Consider the following 19,688-nt stretch of genomic DNA (forward strand, 5'->3'; position numbering starts at 1 on the left):
AAATAATAAATTATATATTATATTATATTATATTATATTATATTATATTATATTATATTATATTATATTATATATTATATTATATTATATTATATTATATTATATTATATTATAATCATTTTAACCTTTAGGAGTGTGTGGAAGTCGATGCATTATAGGCCAGAGCTGTGCGTATAATAATCCTATATTATTACGGCGGCAAGATTGCTACAGGAACAAAGGTGGGAAGTCTACAGCCCTATGCACTACAGAAGAATGGCCACTAAAACTAGTGGATTTGGCTGAGAAGCTGACGTTAGCACATTTAATTAGAGAAAAATCATTATTCAGCAAATAAGGACTTGGGAATTTCTTATGGGCTTTTGGCATGAAAGAGAAGACGATATTGTAATATCAGGATTTGAAGGTTGAAAAAATACTGGTTTATAGATGACAGAATGGTTGGATCTTAAAGAATGAATACCACATGTAGCTGCAGGACAGAGAACTGGAAGACCTTTTAATTGTTTGTTTTGTTTTTCCTTTCTTTTCGTTTTATCTCGCTTTCTCTTTTTCTTAGTGTTTTCCTTTCTGTGTCTCCCTTCTGACTTTTAGACCTTCCTTCTCTTTTAGACCAGGCCACTGTTTCGTTTCAGTATATAAGGTGCTTTAAAATAGGTATGCATTTTTGTACATCTTTGCATATATTTTTTATTAAATTTTCTGTTTTACAATTTAAAATACTCATTTTTACATCCTTAAGATATCAAGGATTTCCCTTTTTCTCTTTCCATGGTTCATTTTACATATCATAAATCCCTGCATGTTTCGCAGAAACTATACCATTCAGTATTCCATTATTGCATCCATCAATACTTATTTACACCGTTGAATTTATCTTAACCCTGCCAGCGTTTTCAGCTGTACACAGTTATTCCCCATACATTCAAGAAACGTTTTCCAATCTTCTCTAAGCGTATGTTCTTCTTGTTCTTATTTTTTCTTTTAAAAATTTTTTTATTTATACAACAAGAAAAACAAACAAACAAAAAACACAAATACCAAATTACACACAAATCCCAAAAATAACCATATTCTTAGCAAACAATAAAACATCTATTGGTCTTAACACTAAAGACCCAACCTCCCGTCTATTCCATACTTCAAATTCATATTACTTCCTGCCAATACACTTTTTTTTTCATAATTAAATTTATTCTCATTAAATCCAGTTTCTTATATCTACCTTGGAACTATTACTGAAGTTCCTCGAATGCTGCAACAGAATTTAAACTACTATATTTATTTTTCAGATATTCTTTAAAAACCTCCCATTTAGAAACAAATTCCTGTATTGATTTTTTCTTTATTTTTTTTCTGATAAACCATCTAATTCAGCAGATTCTGTCAGCTTTTGGATCCAATTTTGAATAGAGGGGATTTCATTACTCTTCCATTTTGCTGCGATCAAAACTCTTGCTGCCGCCTGTGAGCTGCGCATATTCTGTCTGCTTAAGTTGCCACTCTTATTTGGTCGGACCTCTCTCGTTTTCTCTTTTTTTGGTACATCTTTGAATAAGCATCAATCAATCAATCAATCAATCAATCAGACCAGAGCTGCGCAATTAGAACTGATTTTCCCTCCTTGGCTCAGAGAGGCGCACAGACAGGGAAGCGATCCTGCCTTCAAAGGGTTAAAGTGAACTGACTCCGGTTCCTAGAGAGGATGTAAATTGGGGGGTGGGGGTGCAAAAGGAGGAGGAGAGTGGGGCGGGGGTCCTCCGGAGCATACGCAAGCCTGTGCAAACAGCTCCCTCTTCCAGCTCCAGCCCAGCCCCTCTCAAGCGCTGCATCGGAGACCCCCCCCCCCCCGCAGGATCTGGTCAGTCGTCTTCCCCCCCCCCATAGCTCTGTGCATGGGGAGATGGGGGGCTAAAGGGGAGCCCTGGGGTGGCAGGGAGGGAGGAGGGTGCGGGGGGGCACTGCAAGCAGTGGCGTAGCCTGGGGGGTGTAGGGGGGGCCGGCCGCACAGGGCGCAACATCTGGGGGTTAGGGTTAGGGGGCGCAAATCCACGGGTTAGGGGGCGCAAATCCACGGGTTAGGGGGCGCAAATGACTTGCCTTGCCCCGGGTGCTGACAACCCATGCTACGCCACTGACTGCAAGGCAGCACAGGGAGATGCGGGGTTGCTGCTGGCCCTCCCACCCCCTACTTGCCCCCCAATGGCATCTTAGGCTCCTTTTGCACCAGGGTGGGGGGTGGGGATCCTGCGACAGGACTCCAACTCCCATCAGCCCCTGTCAGCACGGCCGCCAATGAGGAATGATGGGAGTCGGAGTTGTTTCCCGCCCATAGAATCGTAGAGCATAGCTGTCAACATTTCCCTTTTTTAAATGGAAATTCCCTCATTCCGAATAGGATTCCTCACAAGAAAAGGGAAAAGGTGACAGCTATGTCGTAGAGTTGGAAGGGACCCCGCGGGTCATCTAGCCCAACCCCCTACAATGCGGCAATCTGTTCCCCAATGCGGGATTCGAACCCACGGCCACGGGATTAAGATGGGTGGCTTTTCTTTGATCACGCCTGTGTCATCGGTTTTCCTTCAAAAGGGAGGTTTGTGAAGCACTCAGCGGCCTGGTTAAATCTTTCAGGTGAAAGGATGGAAAGGGACATCAGGCAGAGGGAGGGAGGGAGGGAGGGAGAAAAAATGAAGAAGAACCTGGAAACAGAACAACGCATTGCAAAGGTTGGTCACTTCTGTAAAGAGGCTGTTGGAGGTGCATCTAATGGTCTGCCTCACCAAAACAGTTAATACGTGCGCAGAATAAACTTTAGTAGCAGTATTAATATTAATATTTTGTTGGGAGCCACCCAGAGAGGTATAAATATTATTATTATTATTATTATTATTATTATTATTATTATTAAAGCCTCCATATGCAGGGGCAACATATTGAACTTCAGGTGCGGCAGCAGAAAAGGCTCTTCCCTCTTTTAAATTTATATTAAATAATATTTCTGAAATAAAGGAGGGAAGTGAGGTTTTGTGCACCCAGTAGATTAAAACACCATCTGCAAATTAAAGAATCAGTTGTGCAGCCTGACTGCAACTGAGCAACAACCTTCATTTCAACCATGTTCAAGGTAGTTTTGGTGTGAGACTTGGCTAAACTCGGTCCCTCTTCCAGGCTCTCAGTATTTTGTATGAGGGATGTACTGGAAATGTGGATTTTAGAAGATAAAGTCCCTACCAGAGAAGAATGGCAGGTCTAAGTTGATGGAGTATGTCTAAATGGCAAAAATGACCGGAAGCATCAGAAATCAGGAAGACCAAAATTGCAATAAGGAATGGGGGAAATTTATAATCTTACCACCATAACATGCACGTAGTTTTTAGAGGAGGAAAATCCGTAGGCATGCCACCCGTAGGCATTTCCTCCATAACACGCACAGACATTTCCCCTTACTTTCTAGGAGGATAAAAGTGAGTGTTATGGTGCAAAAAATACAGTATTTTATAGGTAAAGGTAAAGGAATCCCTTGCCATTAGGTCCAGTTGTGGCCGACTCTGGGGATGTGGCGCTCATCTTGCTTTACTGCCTGAGGGAGCCGGCGTACAGCTTCCGGGTCATGTGGCTAGCATGACTAATACGCTTCTGGCAAACCAGAACAGCACACGGAAACACCGTTTACCTTCCCGCCGGAGTGGTACCTATTTATCTACTTGCACTTTGACATGCTTTCCAACTGCTAGGTTGGCAGGAGCAGGGACCGAGCAACGGGAGCTCACCCCGTCGCGGGGATTCGAACCGCCAACCTTCTGATCGGCAAGTCCTAGGCTCTGTGGTTTAACCCACAGCGCCACCTGTGTCCCAATCTTATTTTATAAACCGTTGTAAACAGCTAAAATCATTAGCGGGGTTGGCAAAAGGAGGAGAAGGGCGGGGGGGGGGGGGCTGTGACAGCCAGATTATAAAAGTCTGAGCCTTGGCAGTGAAGCCAAAGGAACATGCAAGTGGTTCATTTCCAGCTACTGACCAGAAGAACCAGCTTTGCTTCAGCTGTCTCCTGATTCTGCCATTGGTGGTCTTTGAGAGCCAGTGTGGTGTAGTGGTTAAGAGCGGTGGACTTGTAATCTGGGGAACCGGGTTCGCGTCTCCGCTCCTCCACATACAGCTGCTGGGTGACCTTGGGGCAGTCACACTTCTCTCTGAAGTCTCTCAGCCCCACTCACCTCACAGAGTGTTTGTTGTGGGGGAGGAAGGGAAAGGAGAAGGTTAGCCGCTTTGAGACTCCTTTGGGTAGTGATAAAGCGGGATATCAAATCCAAACTCTTCCTCCTCCTCCTCCTCTTCTTCTTCTTCTTCTTCTTCTTCTTCTTTGCGTTTTGCATGAAAGCGAAATCTTGCCTTTCAGGATCCGGTGACCCACTGAAGAGATGGCTCTGCATTTCAAAAAGGAGGAAGAGGAGGAGGTCTGGGCGCCCCTGGACCCTGACTGGGCAGCTCTGCATGGAGAAGTCAAGGAGGAAAAGGGCAGGATCCTGGACTCGCTTGGTGAGGGTGTCTGTCTAAAAGAGCAGTTAAGAAACCTACTTGCTGAACGGTTCCTATGCTTTCGTGCCCCAAATCCTATTCTCCTTTTCTAGTGTGATTTGATCTCTCTTCGTCGATTAAGAGCATTTATTTCCCACCTTTCAATTTAATTAAAAAAAAAAATCCACTAGGGCAGGCATAGGCAAACTCCGGCCCTCCAGATCTTTGGGACTACAATTCCCATCATCCCTGACCACTGGTCCTGTTAGCTAGGGATGATGGGAATTGTGGTCCCAAACATCTGGAGGGCCGGAGTTTGCCTATACCTGCAGTAGAGTGTTATGCATGGTTATAGGTAAAGTTAAAGGGACCCCTGACCATTAGGTCCAGTCGTGACCGACTCTGGGGTTACGGAGCTCATCTCATTTTATTGGCCGAGGGAGCCAGCGTACAGCTTCTGGGTCATGTGGCCAGCATGACTAAGCCACTTCTGGCGAACCAGAGCAGCACATGGAAACACCATTTACCTTCCCGCCGGAGCGGTACCTATTTATCTACTTGCACTTTGACGTGCTTTCGAACTGCTAGGTTGGCAGGAGCAGGGACCGAGCAACGGGAGCTCACCCCGTTGCGGGGATTCGAACCGCCGACCTTCTGATCAGCAAGTCCTAGGCTCTGAGGTTTAACCCACAGCGCCGTCCGCGTCCCCTCCATGGTTATACATTGGTCAAAATATTAAAGGCTTTGCATCATCAAAATAGCCATTTTTAATACTCAGTTGCAGGACACATTTAATAGCTGAGAGCTGGAACAAGAAGCAAATAACTAAATCATTGTTTTCGGTCCTTATTGTTTTGATAAAATTAATTCAAATTTAATACAAATTTAAAAATGGACTTTCCATCTCGCTTCCACAATGTTTCTCTTCCCTCCCTTATTTGCTGCTCAGCGTAACATACATTTACTAATTCCATTTCAATGCTTAAAAATATTTTAGCATTCATTTCCCCCCCCCTTCTTCATTTCTCATCGACTACATACAGTGGTGCCCCGCAAGACGAAAAGAATCCGTTCCGCGATTCTCTTCGTCTAGCGGTTTTTTCGTCTTGCGAAGCAAGCCCATTGACAGCTTAGCGGATTAGCGCTATTAGTGGTCTAGCGGCTTGTAGCAATCAGCTGAGAAGCGGCTTATCAGCGGATCAGCTGTTAAGCGGCTTAGCGGCTTAGGAAAAGGCCAAAAAAAGCAAAAAAAAACCCGTGGGAACTCGCAAGACATTTTCGTCTTACAAAGCAACCCCATAGGGAAATTCGTTTTGCGAAGCGCCTCCAAAACGGAAAACCCTTTCGTCTAGCAGGTTTTCCGACTTGCGAGGCGTTCGTCTTGCGGGGCACCACTGTATTTCAATTCCTGCATAGACTTGCATTTAATTATAACAGATTCCCCAAATGTCAGGTAAAGTTACTCTTCACCTTTTCAGCCAACAGACATCATTAACTATAAATCAATATTCCACAAATGCATATTATTTCTATATATTTATTAACAGGATTGATGTGCCTTTCAGTTATCAGAACCCCTAAGCAGTTTAGAGGGGTTGCTATTGGGTTGTTGATTTTATTTTTATTAGATATTTTGTGGTTTTATATCTTGATTTTATTCTGTGAACCACCCAGATACCCCTGGGTATAGGGCGGTATATAAATGCAATTAATAATAATAATGATGATGATGATGATGCTTCTAATATAAAAGAGACATTAAAATTACCGATAAAACCAGAAGCTTAAAAACAAATGTGTGGAAACGGTTTTAAAAAGAAAATCAGCAAATCTTAAAAAGACACATTCCAAAATAAAATCACAGAGTAGTATACCGTAGTTTTCCATGTATAAGACGACTAAAAAATAATAATAATAATGTTAAAAATTGGGGGTCGTCTTATACACGGATAGTGTACAGGGGGGAGGATTGGTTGCAGCCGCGAGCAGGAGATTGTCAGCGGCGATTGGGTGGGTCATTGGTGGCTGCTGTCGATTGGCTGCTTCTGTGTCAATTTTGTGGGTGATTGGTGGCTGTGGCAAGGCCTGGTGTTGACTGGCTGCCACTGAGGCAATTGGGCGGGCAATTGGCAGCTGCTGTCGGCAAGAGCCAGTGTGGTGTAGTGGTTAAGAGCAGTGGACTCGTAATCTGGTGAACCGGGTTCGTGTCTCCGCTCCTCCACATGTAGCTGCTGGGTGACCTTGGGCCAGTCACACTTCTCTGAAGTCTCTCAGCCCCACTCACCTCACAGAGTGTCTGTTATGGGGGAGGAAGGGAAAGGAGAATGTTAGCCGCTTTGAGACTCCTTCAGATAGTGATAAAGCGGGATATCAAATCCAAATCCAAACTCTGGGCAATCTCCCCCCATTTTCTTAATTAAGAGTCCCCAAAATAGGAGTCGTCTTATACACAGGGGCGTGTTATACACAGAAAAATATGGTACTTGTCAGATTTACCTGTGTAAAAAAAGCTTTTAGCAGGCCCTGAAGACAGCACAGTGAAGGCACTTGCCTAATATCAAGGGGCAGAAAATTCTTTGCGAGTGCAGGACAGACATTATGAGGGAAATTATGTGGCACATCCCAATTAAAAATTACCTGAGATCCTTCAGTTATTTGAAGCGCCCATATGGCCTCTTATCGTTTTCTTGTCTTCATTGCAACAGGTGACCAAGGGGCAACTGAGGAAACGGAAGAACTATGGGGGGTGTCACTGGAAAGAGAACAGTGTGAAAAGAGGAAACAGCCGGCAAGGAAAGCAAAAGCAAATCAGGGGAGGGAAACACCCTTTGCTTCCCAGGGCAGTGGCCGCCTTGAAATCACAACCCCAGAAAAAAGTGATAAAAGGAAGAAGACCAGTCAGTGCCTCGTGTGTCAGAAAAGCTTCAGTTCTAGGTCTAAACTCAGAGCTCATTGCAAAATCCACAAAGGGGAGGAACCCTATAAATGCTCCGAGTGCGGAAAGAGCTTTAGTTGTTTCACAAACCTCAGCAGGCATCAAAGAACTCACACGGCGGGGAAAGTGCACCCATGCCTGGAGTGTGGAAAGAGCTTCAGTTCGAACTCGGACCTTAGGAAGCATCAGATAATCCACACGGGGGAGAAACCCTATAAATGCCTGGAGTGTGGGAAAAGCTTCAGTCGCAGCACAACCCTCATTGTGCATCAAAACCTCCACACTGGGGAGAAGCCGTACCGATGTTTGGAGTGTGGGAAGAGCTTCAGTCAGAAGATGTATGTCACTCGTCATCAGAGAATTCACACTGCGGAGAAACCCTATAAATGTGCGGAGTGTGGGAAGAACTTCACGGTGAGGACGAGCCTGACTGCTCATCAGAGAATTCACACAGGGGAGAAACCGTATAAGTGTGCAGAGTGCGGGAAGAGCTTCAGTCACAACTCAAGCCTAACAATGCACCAGAGGACTCACATGGCAGAGAAACCGTACAAATGCTTGGAATGTGGAAAGAGATTCAGCGTCAAAATTAGTCTTACTTATCACGAAAGGATTCACACAGGGGAGAAACCGTATACGTGCTCGGAGTGTGGGAAGAGCTTTAGTCAGAGCTCAGCTCTCTCCACACATCAGAGAATTCACACGGCCGAGAAACCCTACAAATGTGCCGAGTGTGGAAAGAGCTTCAGTCAGAACGCCGACCTTATTACCCATCAGAGAATCCACACAGGGGAAAAGCCATATAAGTGCTCGGAGTGCGGAAAGAGCTTCCGTTTGAGCACGGGCCTCAGTAACCATCACCGGATTCACACGGGGGAGAAACCCTACGAATGCCTGCAGTGTGGGAAAAGCTTCAACAACAGCACAACCCTCAGTATGCATCAGAGGACTCACTCTGAAGAGAAACCGTATAAATGCTTGGAGTGTGGAAAGAGCTTCTGTTCGAGCACAATCCTCATGTACCATCAAGCGACTCACTCGAAGGAGGAGCCCTATAAATGCTCAGAGTGCGGAAAAAGCTTCAACCTGAACAAAGACCTCACTTCTCATCAGAGAATCCACCTAGAGGAGAAGCCCTACAGATGCCTAGAGTGCGGAAAAAGCTTCAATCAGAAGATTAATCTCACGTTTCATCAAAGAATCCACACAGGGGAGAAGCCGTATCAATGCTCAGAGTGCGGAAAGAGCTTCAGTCGAAGCACACACCTTACATGTCATCGGAGAATTCACTCGGGGGAGAAACCGTATAAGTGCCTCGAGTGCGGGAAGTGCTTCAGTTCGAGCTCAAACCTCAGTAAGCACCAAGTGACTCATTCCGGGGAGAAGCCCTACAGATGCTCCGAGTGTGGAAAAAGCTTTAAAAGGAGATCATACCTCAGTAAGCATCAGAGAACTCATGAAGAAGAGGAAGTATAGAAACGCATTACGCTTAGAAAGAACGTTCATCCAAGTACAACTTCTCAGATTTCACACCCAGGAGAAACCACATACCATGAGTTGCCTCTTAGGCCAGATCCACACCATAGATTTAAAGCACATCCAACACTCATTTAAAGAACATGACTTTCCCTCAGAAATCCTGGGTAAAGTAGATTATTAAGGGTTTTTTTGTTTTGTTTTTTTAAGGAAATGGCTTTTGGTGGGGCTGGGCTGTTGTTGTTTTACTACCTGTGTGTTAATAGATTTGTTTTTATATTGTTTTAATTCTGTTATACTTTCATTACTTTTTAATATAATTTTATTTTTCGTTTTCACCTTTTACAAATATTTTGACAAAAAATCGTAGCAAAATTGATCTGCATTTCTTTCAACTTCCCTCCACTCCTTTCTGCGGTTACTTACTTTGTATGTTTTTATTACTGCATATCCAGTTCAAACCTGTTTACTGATTTGCCCTTATGTTCTCTTTTAATTATTTCTTACTGCACGAATTTATGTCTATCCTGCTAATATTTCAATTTTACAGTGTATCTTCAAATCAACAAATGTTCCCCATTTTGTTTCAAAAAATCTCTCTTCTTGGTTCCTTATTCTTCTGGTAAGTTTCACCATTTCTGCGTATTCCATCCATTTTATTTTCCAGTCCTCCTTTGTCGGAACTGTTTCTTCTTTCCGTCTCAGGACATAAATCATTTGGGCAGCTACATAAATATATTTTTTCTGTTCTTTGGGTACATCTCCCCCAAATATTCCTAAAAGTAAAACTTCTGTGTTTTTTTAACAAAAGTTATCTGCGACATTTTTTCAGCTCATTATAAATCATTTCTCCAAAAGCTTTTGCTACCTTACGTAACCACCACATATGTAAGAAGATACCCTCTTGTGGAAAAAAGTACACTCTCAATTACTTTTTAACCATTATGTTTTATAAATTTTTCAACTTGTGTAATCTGCCTTTGGTTCCATTCTGGAGGGAAAGTGGGATATAAATATAACAACAACATTAAAGGTACTGGGAATTGTAGTTCTGTGGTGGGGGAACCATAGTTTCGATAATTCTTTGGAAGAAATTACTTTAAATGTGCATTGGATATGCTTTCAATGGTGTGGCTCTGCACTCAGTTTCCATAGACCACCCAGTCGTAAATATACGTTATTGTAAATATTCCAATTAAGGTGAAACATCACCCATCATTCTACTTTCACTTACATTTTGCAGCAGATTGGTGCTTCAGTGACATTGGTGAGGTTCACATGCCATGTTAAACCACAGTTAAAATAAGTGATTGTTCCGTTTTCAGCATGGGAAAAATTATGGAGAGGATTTGAAATTTACAGCGTGTTAAACATCAAAATAGGGACGCAGGTGGCGCTGTGGGTTAAACCACAGAGCCTAGGGCGTGCTGTTCAGAAGGTCGGAGGTTCAAATCCCCGCGACGGGGTGAGCTCCCGTTGCTATGCCCTTGCTCCTGCCAACCTAGCAGTTTGAAAGCACATCAAAGTGCAAGTAGATAAATAGGTACTGCTCCGGCGGGAAGGTAAATGGCGTTTCCGTGTGCTGCTCTGCGGCTTAGTCATGCTGGCCACATGACCCGGAAGCTGTACGCCGGCTCCCTTGGCCAGTAAAGCAAGATGAGCGCTGCAACCCCAGAGTCGGCCACGACTGGACCTAATGGTCAGGGGTCCCTTTACCTTATATATCAAAATAAAATTACATGAAAATGATGTACAGCTTGTATTTAACTCCTGGGTAAATTAGCAAAAATGTACAGGACAAGTTCAAATATTTGCTGGAAATGTAAAGAAAAGGAAGGCACCTTTTACCATGTGTGGTGGAACTGTAAAGTAACAAAGGAAATATGGGAAATGATATATAATGAATTTGGGGGGAAACTGTTTAAAATGTTTGTTAAAAAAAACAAGCCTTTTTTAAAACACTGTTAATGTATGCAGCAACAGCTGCAAGGAAGCTGCCTGCCCGAAGTTGGGAAAACGATAAAATCCCAACCAGGGTGGACTGGCAGGCAAACTACTGGATTATGTAGAGATGGCAAGAATGTCTGGGAAAATCAGAAAGCAGGAAGATCAAACTTATTTATATCATATTTGGCACACTGCTGTAAATATTTGAATTCTTTGGCAGGTCTTAAATAACTCTTGTAATGTTACATAGACTTTGGATATAATGGAGGACTGAAAAATTAGGATTTATAGTATGCAGTTGAAAAAGTTAATTAAAGAACCCATGGAGGGGAGGGGGGAGGTCTTGAGATTCAGAAGAATCTTGTATAATTTTTATTATTTGTTATTTTGAGTGTGAATAAATTTATAAAATCAAATAAAAATCATTTATTTTTTTAAAAAAGTGATGGCTTCGTGTGAACTGGTAGCCCCCAGGTATATACACTGCTAAAATACGGTAACACCTTTCGGCTGCTCCCGGATTTCTGACATTGCTCCATTGAGAAGACACCAGAGTCTGACTTACTGGGATGTCTGAACCCGGCTTGCGGTCTGTTTCTCTCCAAACAATGAGCAGGAAAACAAGGACAAACCTGGTAATTTTGCTTGGAGAAACTTTCCACTCTCAAACAGGTCTTACCGTCAAGAAATTTCTTAAGCAGAGGAAAGCATAGTTATCCTCCAGCCGCCTCCAGGCACTCACACAGGACCTTCACGGCCTTCACTGGTTCTGATTTAAAGGAGAGGTAGAGCTGGATATTATCTGCAGACTGATGAACACCCAGCCCAAACCCCCTGATGATCTCTCCCAGCGGCTTCATATAGATATTAAAAAGCATGGGGGAGAGGAAGGAACCCTGAGGCACCCCACAAGTGAGAGCCCAGGGGTCTGAACACTCATCCCCCAACACCACTTTCTGGACGCAGCCCAGGAGAAAGGAGCGGAGCCACCGTATAACAGTCCCCCCAGCTCCCAGCCCCTCAAGACGGTCCAGAAGGATGTTATGGTCGATGGTGTCAAAGGCCGCTGAGAGATCTAGCAGAACTCGGAAACAGCTCTCACCTTTGTCCCTAGCCCGCCAGAGATCATCAACCAGCGCAACCAAGGCAGTTTCAGTCCCATGGTGAGGCCTGAATCCCGATTGGAAGGGATCCAAATGGTCCGCATCCTCCAGGCGTGCTTGGAGTTGTTCGGCAACCACCCGCTCAATCACCTTGCCCAAGAATAGTAAATTTGAGCCTGGCCAATAATTAGCCAAATTGGCTGGGTCTAAAGATTTTTTTTTAAAGAAGCGGTTTAATGACCGCCTCTTTCAGCGGGTCTGGGAAGGCTCCCTCACAGAGGGAAGCATTCACCACCCCGCAGAGCCCATCGCCCAGGCCTTCCCGGCTCCCTTTTATCAGCCAAGATGGGCAAGGATCACGGAGACAGGTGGTCGGTTTCACTTGTCCAAGCAGCCTGTCCACATCCTCGGAGGTAACAGATTGGAATTGATCCCATATAACAGGACTAGACAGAACTCTAGCACTCTCCCGCCCTGGCCCTGCTCCCACGGTGGAATCTACCTCCTGAATCTGAGCGACTTTATCTGCAAAAAACTTTGCAAAAGCATTGCAGGAGATCTTGGGGTCCCTACCAGGCCCTGGTGGTGCAGGTGGTTCCGATAGATTGTGAAACACCTGAAAAGGTCTCCTGCTGCTGTTTTCTGCAGATGCAATGGAGGTGGCAAAGAAGGCCCTCTTCGCCGTCGCCATTGCCACTGGGTAGGCTCGACGTTGAGCTCCAGCCCGTGTCCGGTCTGATTCAGAGTGAGTTTTCCGCCACCGGCGCTCTAGTCATCTCAACGATTGTTTCATCGCCCTCAGCCCTGGGAAAACCACAGGGCTGTCCGGGCTCCATGCAATCGGAGAGGGCGCTTCGGAGCCAGATAGTCAATAGCCCTGGTTAACTCCGCATTCCAGCGGGCCACCAGGGAATCAGCTGAGAGGCCATCAACTTGGGATAAAACATCCCCTACCACTCTCTGGAAACCAGTTGGATCCATTAGGTAGAGGGGGTGGACCATCCGAATCGGTCCCACCTCCCTGCAGAGGGGAAGGGTCGCGGAGAAGTCCAGTTGCACCAGGAAATGATCTGACCATGGCACTTCTTTTGTTTTGCTTTTAGTTAGTGTCAGATCACCAACATCCGTAGAGGTAAACACCAAGTCTAAGGCATGTCCGCGGCTATGAGTTGGGCCAAACTTATTCAGGGACAGCCCCATGGGGGCCATGCTTTCCATGAAGTCCCGAGCAGCCCCTAGTAAGGTCGTGTCGGCATGGATGTTAAAATCCCCCAGGACAACCAAGCTAGGTGTCTCCAGGAGAACATCCGCCACGACCTGAAGCAGTTCGGGCAGGGAATCCTTGGTGCAGCGGGGAGGTTGGTACACCAATAGGAATCCTGTACTGCCCCTATTGCCCAACTTCCAGAACATGCACTCAGAGAACTGGGTCTTCCCAATAGGACGCCTGGTGCAGACTAATGACTTCCTAAAAATCACTGCAACCCCCCCTCCCCGCCCACATGACTTGGGTTGCTGTGCAAGAGAAACCTGGTGGGCAAGCAGCAGCAAGGACAGGCCCATCTGCTTCATGCAACCAGGTCTCTGTCACACATGCCAGGTCAAATCCTCCATCCACAATCAGGTCGTGGATGGCAGTGGTTTTATTCATCATTGACCTGGATTGCACAGCAACACTTTCAGGTCATGTGGGTTTCCCTTGCTGAATCCAGTATCCTTCTGGTCAGGACCAGACCTGGACGCAGGGATAGTCCTCAAACAACGATTAACCCTGCCTCCTCGGTAATGACATGGTCTGGTCTTAGCGTAACTCCTCCTCCTGCCCGTGATCACTGAGATCGGGTGTCCCAATACACCCCCCTCCTGTGGAACCTGCCCCAGCCATTCTATTGGCTGTTTCCCACTCCCAGGCAGCCCTGACCCTTCCCCTTAAAAAGCAAAATACAAACTATACAATAACTTAACAGAATAATAAAAATAGAAGCAAAGCAAGAAACAATAGCGCTAAAATTAAATTACTCCCCACCCTGACTAAATACTTCTCCAAACCCAAGCAGAAATAAAACAATAAAATTATAGAATATTATAAAAAAACAACGACCACCATTTAAAGTGAAGCAAATTAAAAGCACTTAAAACATTTAAAACCATTTTGTCACTTGCTGCAGGGAGCTGCTCAGGCCTCTAAACTGGTGGTGAGTGCAGGCCCTGCCCCCTAGGCCGGATGGAGTCGGCAGGAAAGGGAGCGGTCCCCCCAGCACTCACTCAGAGCAGCAGCAGCAGCATGATGGGAGCGGAGATGCTCATTTATTCTTTCTGGCAGTTCCCTCTTTGCGAGAAGTGAGGTTACAGGGAACCAGACAGAGGGCCTTCTCGGTGGTGGCGCCCGCCCTGTGGAACGCCCACCCTTTAGATGTCAAGGAAATAAGTAGCTATCTTATCTTCAAAAGACATCTGAAGGCAGCCCTGTTTAGGGAAGTTTTTAATATTTAATGCTGTATTGTTTTTAACACGCGATTGGAAGCCGCCCAGAGTGGCTGGGGAAACTCAGCCAGATGGGCGGGGTATAAAATTATTATTATTATTATTACTACATGGTTAAACACAAAATGCTATATGATGCTTTCATTCAGTAATGTCTTCAGAACTGATAGGCATAAAGGAAGAAATTAAGAAGCAGAAGAAACAGGTGTGGAAAGATTAAAAGGTCCCAACGAAAGAAGAATGGATGACTGACTCTGCCGAAATGTTACAGATAGGTAGCCGTGTTGGTCTGCCATAGTCAAAACAAAACAAACAAACAAAAAAAGCCGCATGAAATGGATCTGAAGAAGTGTGCATGCACACGAAAGCTCATACCAAGAACTGACTTAGTTGGTCTTTAAGGTGCTACTGGAAGGAATTTTTTTTGTTCTGCCGAAATGGCTAAACTTTCCGTGAAGATCAGGCACCAAGATGAGAAAAAATTCAATCTAGAATGGGAAAGTTTTATGGATTATTTTAGAGAACACTGTAAAAACGTCAAAACATTGGCAGGTTTGATGCAACATTTATGAACTAAGAATAGAATTAGGAGGGGAAAAGGAAGTTGAAATTAATTGGAGAAATATAATTATATGCAAGGAGAATAAAGGGGGGACAGAAACTAAGGGGGCGGGGGAAGACATTTATTGCAAATTTGGAAAAATGTTATTTTGAAAATTGAAAATAAAAATATAGATATTTTAAAAATAGTTTAGAAAACGTTTTGGGGCTCCCGTGCAGCTGATCCAGCGGGGCTTTCCGGAGGCGAGACCAGCGCCTCTCCTCGCTCTTTGCCCGGAGAAGCCCAGAGGCTCCTGCCGCTCGGCTCCGAAACGGTTAACAGCATCGGCGACAGAGCTGAGATTCCTAGAGAAGAGGGGAAAAAGGCTGACGGGAGAATAGCAGCTTCCGCTTCCTGTCCCGCTTGGGCGGCGGGGGGGGGGGGAGATGCCGAACATGGCGGCGGCTTTTCTTCCTCGCGGAGGCGCTGGACGTGCGTCATATTGTTATATATTATAACTGGGGGCGGGGGGGTGGAGTGGGGGTGCTGCTGGAGGGAGTTGTGGGGAGGGATTTTTTTTAAAAAAAAACCCATTAGGCAAACCGTTTCAATGTAAAAACAAAATTAAAAAATTCCTTCCAGTAGCACCTCAGAGACCTTTGTTTTTATTTTGTTTTGACTATGGCAGACCAACACGGCTACCTAACCCTAACCCTAACCCTAACCGTGTCTCTATGGAGGCATTGGTCACAAATGTAGCCAAACTGGAATTTTTGAATCTATGTCAGGTTAGGCGATCTGTACTGTAGCTGTCCCTTTCCAACCTAGCCATGGTGATCCATGCGGTAGTCACCTGAAGACTAGACTACTTTAACTTGCTGTACATTTATACCCTGCACTCCCTGGCTCAGGTATACAGCAAGTATACAGCAAACCTCCATAGAGACAGAAGCATCCAGGATCACACCGAGACTCCTGATGGCAGATACAGGGGACTATTGCACCCCATGAAGAGCTGGGAGTTGGAAAACCAAACTGAAATTATTCTGGCCAAGCCATTGGGCGCCCATCTTTAATGGGTAGTGTCAGGGAACTGACATCAGAGAGAGAAGCGGAGGCAGGGCTCCAGAGCGATGCCGGAGAAGGAACCAGTGGGGGGGGGGGGGAGGAATTCAGCGTGACACCAATAGAGAGGAGAGGGAGAGGGAGGAATCAGTGTCAGGGCTCCAAGACCCTTCAACCGAAACCAGTGGAGAGAGCGCTGGCATGCCCCTACCGTCCCCTTACTTGCACAGACGCGTTCCGCGCAGGGAACATAGGAGGAGACTTGGGGTCAAACAGCTTTTATGCTGGAAGAGATTCAAGAAACACCCACTGATGGATTCTGCAAGTGACTAACAGGTCGCGGAGGGCGAGCTCTAACCCTAAACATGGTTGAGCAAACAATCTAACTAAACTAAACTAACTAACTAACTAAATTTACGCACAAGTAACCCACTCATAACCATTACAGGTAGAGATTCAGCCGACTCCGTTTCCTCCATCCCAGCACACCCACCTAAAAATTGGCCAATATATCCAGGGTAGCATCTGACCAGGGCCATGAAGCAGTAGATCCATGATGTTTGTGGTCAGATCTGTGGTTATGTACAAGATATTTGATTAAAGGATGAATTTGGGGTTCCCCAATATAAAAAGTGTGATGATCCATGAGGATCCGTCCTTCAAAACCACGTTTTTAGGCCACAGTATGGCCAGGAAGCTGTGGATCTGAGTTTTTTGTGGTGCAGGCTGTGCCCATGGACATGATGTGTGATTTGACAGTGAGTTTGGGCTGATCTAGTGCAAAAAACGTGAGGATCCGTGAGGATTCGTGCTTCAAAACCACGTTTTTAGGCCACGGTATGGCCAGGAAGCCGTAGATCCGTGATTTTTGTGGTGCAGGTTCTGCCCCTGGCTATGATGTGTAATTTGACACTGAGTTTGGGCTGATCTTGTGCAAAAATCATGAGGATCCATGAAGATCCATGCTTCGGAACCACGTTCTTGGGTCACGGTATGGCCAAGCAGGCGTGGATCCGAGTTTTTTCTGGTGTAGGCTATGCCCCTGGTTATGATATGTGATTTGATGGTCAGTTTGGGTTGGCCCAATGCAAAAAGCGTGAGGATCCGTGCTTCAAAACCACGTTTTTGGGCCACAGTATGGCCAGGAAGCCGTAGATCCGTGATTTTTGTGGTGCAGGTTCTGCCCCTGGCTATGATGTGTAATTTGACACTGAGTTTGGGCTGATCTTGTGCAAAAATCATGAGGATCCATGAAGATCCATGCTTCGGAACCACGTTCTTGGGCCACGGTATGGCCAAGCAGGCGTGGATCCGAGTTTTTTCTGGTGTAGGCTATGCCCCTGGTTATGATATGTGATTTGACGGTCAGTTTGGGTTGGCCCAATGCAAAAAGCGTGAGGATCCGTGCTTCAAAACCACGTTTTTGGGCCACAGTATGGCCAGGAAGCCGTGGATCCGAGTTTTTAGTGGTGCAGGCTATGCCTCTGGCTACGATGTGTGATTTGATGGTGAGTTTGGGCTGGCCCAATGTGAAAAGTGTAAGGATCCATGAGGATCCGTGCTTCAAAACCACGTTTTTGGGCCACAGTATGGCCAGGAAGCCGTGGATCCGAGTTTTTAGTGGTGCAGGCTATGCCTCTGGCTACGATGTGTGATTTGATGGTGAGTTTGGGTTGGCCCAATGCGAAAAGTGTAAGGATCCATGAGGATCCGTGCTTCAAAACCACGTTTTTTGGCTGTGGTATGACCAGGAAGCCGTGGATCCGAGTTTTTTTGTGGTGCAGGCTGTGCCCCTGGCTACGATGTGTGATTTGACGGTGAGTTTGGGCTGGCCCAATGCGAAAATTGTAAGGATCCATGAGGATCCGTGCTTCAAAACCACGTTTTTGGGCCACGGTGTTGCCAGGAAGCCGTGGATCCGAGTTTTTTGTGGTGCAGGCTGTGCCCCTGGCTATGATGTGTGATTTGACAGTGAGTTTGGGCTGATCTAGTGCAAAAAACGTGAGGATCCGTGAGGATCCGAGCTTCAAAACCACATTTTGGGGCCGTGGTGTTGCCAGATAACCGTGGATACTAGTCTTTTGTGGTGCAGGCTGTGCCCCTGGACATGATGTGTGATTTGATGGTGAGTTTGGTTTGGCCCAATGCAAAAAGTGTGAGAATCCATGAGGATCCGTGCTTCAAAACCACGTTTTTGGGCCACGGTGTTGCCAGGAAGCCGTGGATGCGAATTTTTTGTTGTGCAGGCTGTGCCCCTGGCCATGATGTGTGATTTGACGGTGAGGATCCATGCTTCAAAACCACGTTTTTGGACCACCGAGTGGCCAGGTAGCCATGGATCCGTGATTTTCGCGGTGCAGGCTGTGCCCCTGGCCATGATGTGTGATTTGACGGTGAGTTCGGGTTGGCCCAATGCAAAAAGTGTGAGGATCCATGAGGATCCGTGCTTCAAAACCACGTTTTTGGGCCACGGTGTTGCCAGGAAGCCGTGGATGCGAATTTTTTGTTGTGCAGGCTGTGCCCCTGACCATGATGTTTGATCTGATGATGACTTTGGGCTGATCTATTGCAAAAATCATGAGGATCCATGAGGATCCATGCTTCAATACCACGTTTTTGGGCCACGGTGTTGCCAGGAAGCCGTGGATCCGATTTTTTTGTTGTGCAGGCTCTGCCCCTGACCATGATGTTTGATCTGATGATGATTTTGGGCTGATCTTGTGCAAAAATCATGAGGATCCATGAGGATCCATGCTTCAAAACCACGCTTTTGGGCCACGGTATGGCCAGGAAGCCACGGATCCATGATTTCTGTGGTGGATGCTGTGCCCCTGGACATGATGTGTAATTTGACAGTGAGTTTGGGATGATCTAGTGCAAAAATCATTAGAATTCATGAGGATCCGTGTTTTTTAACCATGTTTTTGCGCCATTGCGGCACCACGAAACAGTGGATGCGTGATTTTTTTGGTTCCTCCTACAGACTAAGATGTGGTCTACAGTAGCATGGTGTTTTTATTTTTTTTTCAATATAAAAATCATATGAATTCATGAGGATCCGTGCCTCGGATCCATGTTTTTGTGGTGCTGCAGCACGGAAAAGTGTTGGATCCACGTTTTTTATAGTCCAGTTTGTAGGCGTGCCTTTTAGGTGTGATTTGACATTGCATTTGTTGGAATTATTCTTTAAAAAGTGGAGGATCCATGAGGATCCGTGTAGATCCGCCTTTTACACAGACCCCATTTGCCATAATGAATACATTCTGTATAAAATTCCACTAAAATAATGCATTTTTACGTCTTTCCCCCTTTGTATGGGGGTAGGACATATTTTCCCAATGGAAGGGCAGATCTTTCTCCTGCTCTCCTCCCTGCAGGCCAACCTGGGCAGGTGGGGGACCTTCCTTGGGCTCCCCATAGGGCTTGGGGTCAAGGCAAATCCTTAAACATTGGGAAACCTTCTTCAGAGGCTCCCCCCTGGAACTTGTAATAATTATTATCCGGCCTGATTTTATTATAATTTATTAAAATTGTATACCTCCCTATACCCACAGGCCTTAGGGCAGTTCACAGGATAAAATTGCAATATAAAAACTCAAAGTACATAATCAAAACATAAACA

The 19,688-nt window shown here is 45.5% G+C and overlaps 2 protein-coding genes across 6 annotated transcripts in view; both read left to right on the plus strand.

The window, feature by feature from the left end:
* Positions 1–19,688, plus strand: part of LOC310837726 (uncharacterized protein) — a 196,905-nt gene that overhangs the window by 174,131 nt on the left and 3,086 nt on the right. Inside the window, exon 1 of one of the 4 annotated variants that reach the window (XM_083724748.1) lies at positions 15,442–15,493. The exons of 2 other annotated variants lie outside the window; for them this stretch is intronic. In XM_083724748.1, coding sequence (XP_083580874.1) covers positions 15,448–15,493 — 46 coding nt within the window. In that variant the 5' untranslated portion in view covers positions 15,442–15,447. Of the gene's footprint in view, positions 1–15,441; positions 15,494–19,688 lie in introns of those variants that run through there. One more of the 4 variants, XM_083724749.1, reaches the window with a different exon arrangement.
* Positions 4,364–11,508, plus strand: LOC310837504 (uncharacterized protein). 2 transcript variants are annotated; one of them, XR_014560568.1, is made up of 3 exons: positions 4,364–4,536; positions 7,221–9,093; positions 11,317–11,508. XR_014560568.1 is itself a non-coding variant. In XM_083724191.1 (2 exons), the coding sequence occupies exons 1-2, from the start codon at positions 4,419–4,421 to the stop codon at positions 8,924–8,926; spliced, it is 1,824 nt and encodes a 607-aa protein (XP_083580317.1). In that variant the 5' UTR covers positions 4,364–4,418; the 3' UTR covers positions 8,927–9,842. The 2 variants fall into 2 exon arrangements, 1 of the variants encoding a protein (XP_083580317.1); XM_083724191.1 differs by lacking the exon at positions 11,317–11,508 and having other exon boundaries at positions 7,221–9,842.

The sequence above is a fragment of the Podarcis gaigeae genome (genome assembly GCF_964106915.1).
Source record: "Podarcis gaigeae genome assembly, chromosome: 2".
NCBI lineage: Eukaryota > Metazoa > Chordata > Lepidosauria > Squamata > Lacertidae > Podarcis > Podarcis gaigeae.

Coding starts and splice junctions, on each gene's coding strand:
- LOC310837504 (XM_083724191.1), top strand. CDS start 4,419: ATGGCTCTGCATTTCAAAAAGGAGGAAGAGGAGGAGGTCTGGGCGCCC. Junction 4,537..7,220: donor CAGGATCCTGGACTCGCTTG/GTGAGGGTGTCT, acceptor TCATTGCAACAG/GTGACCAAGGGGCAACTGAG.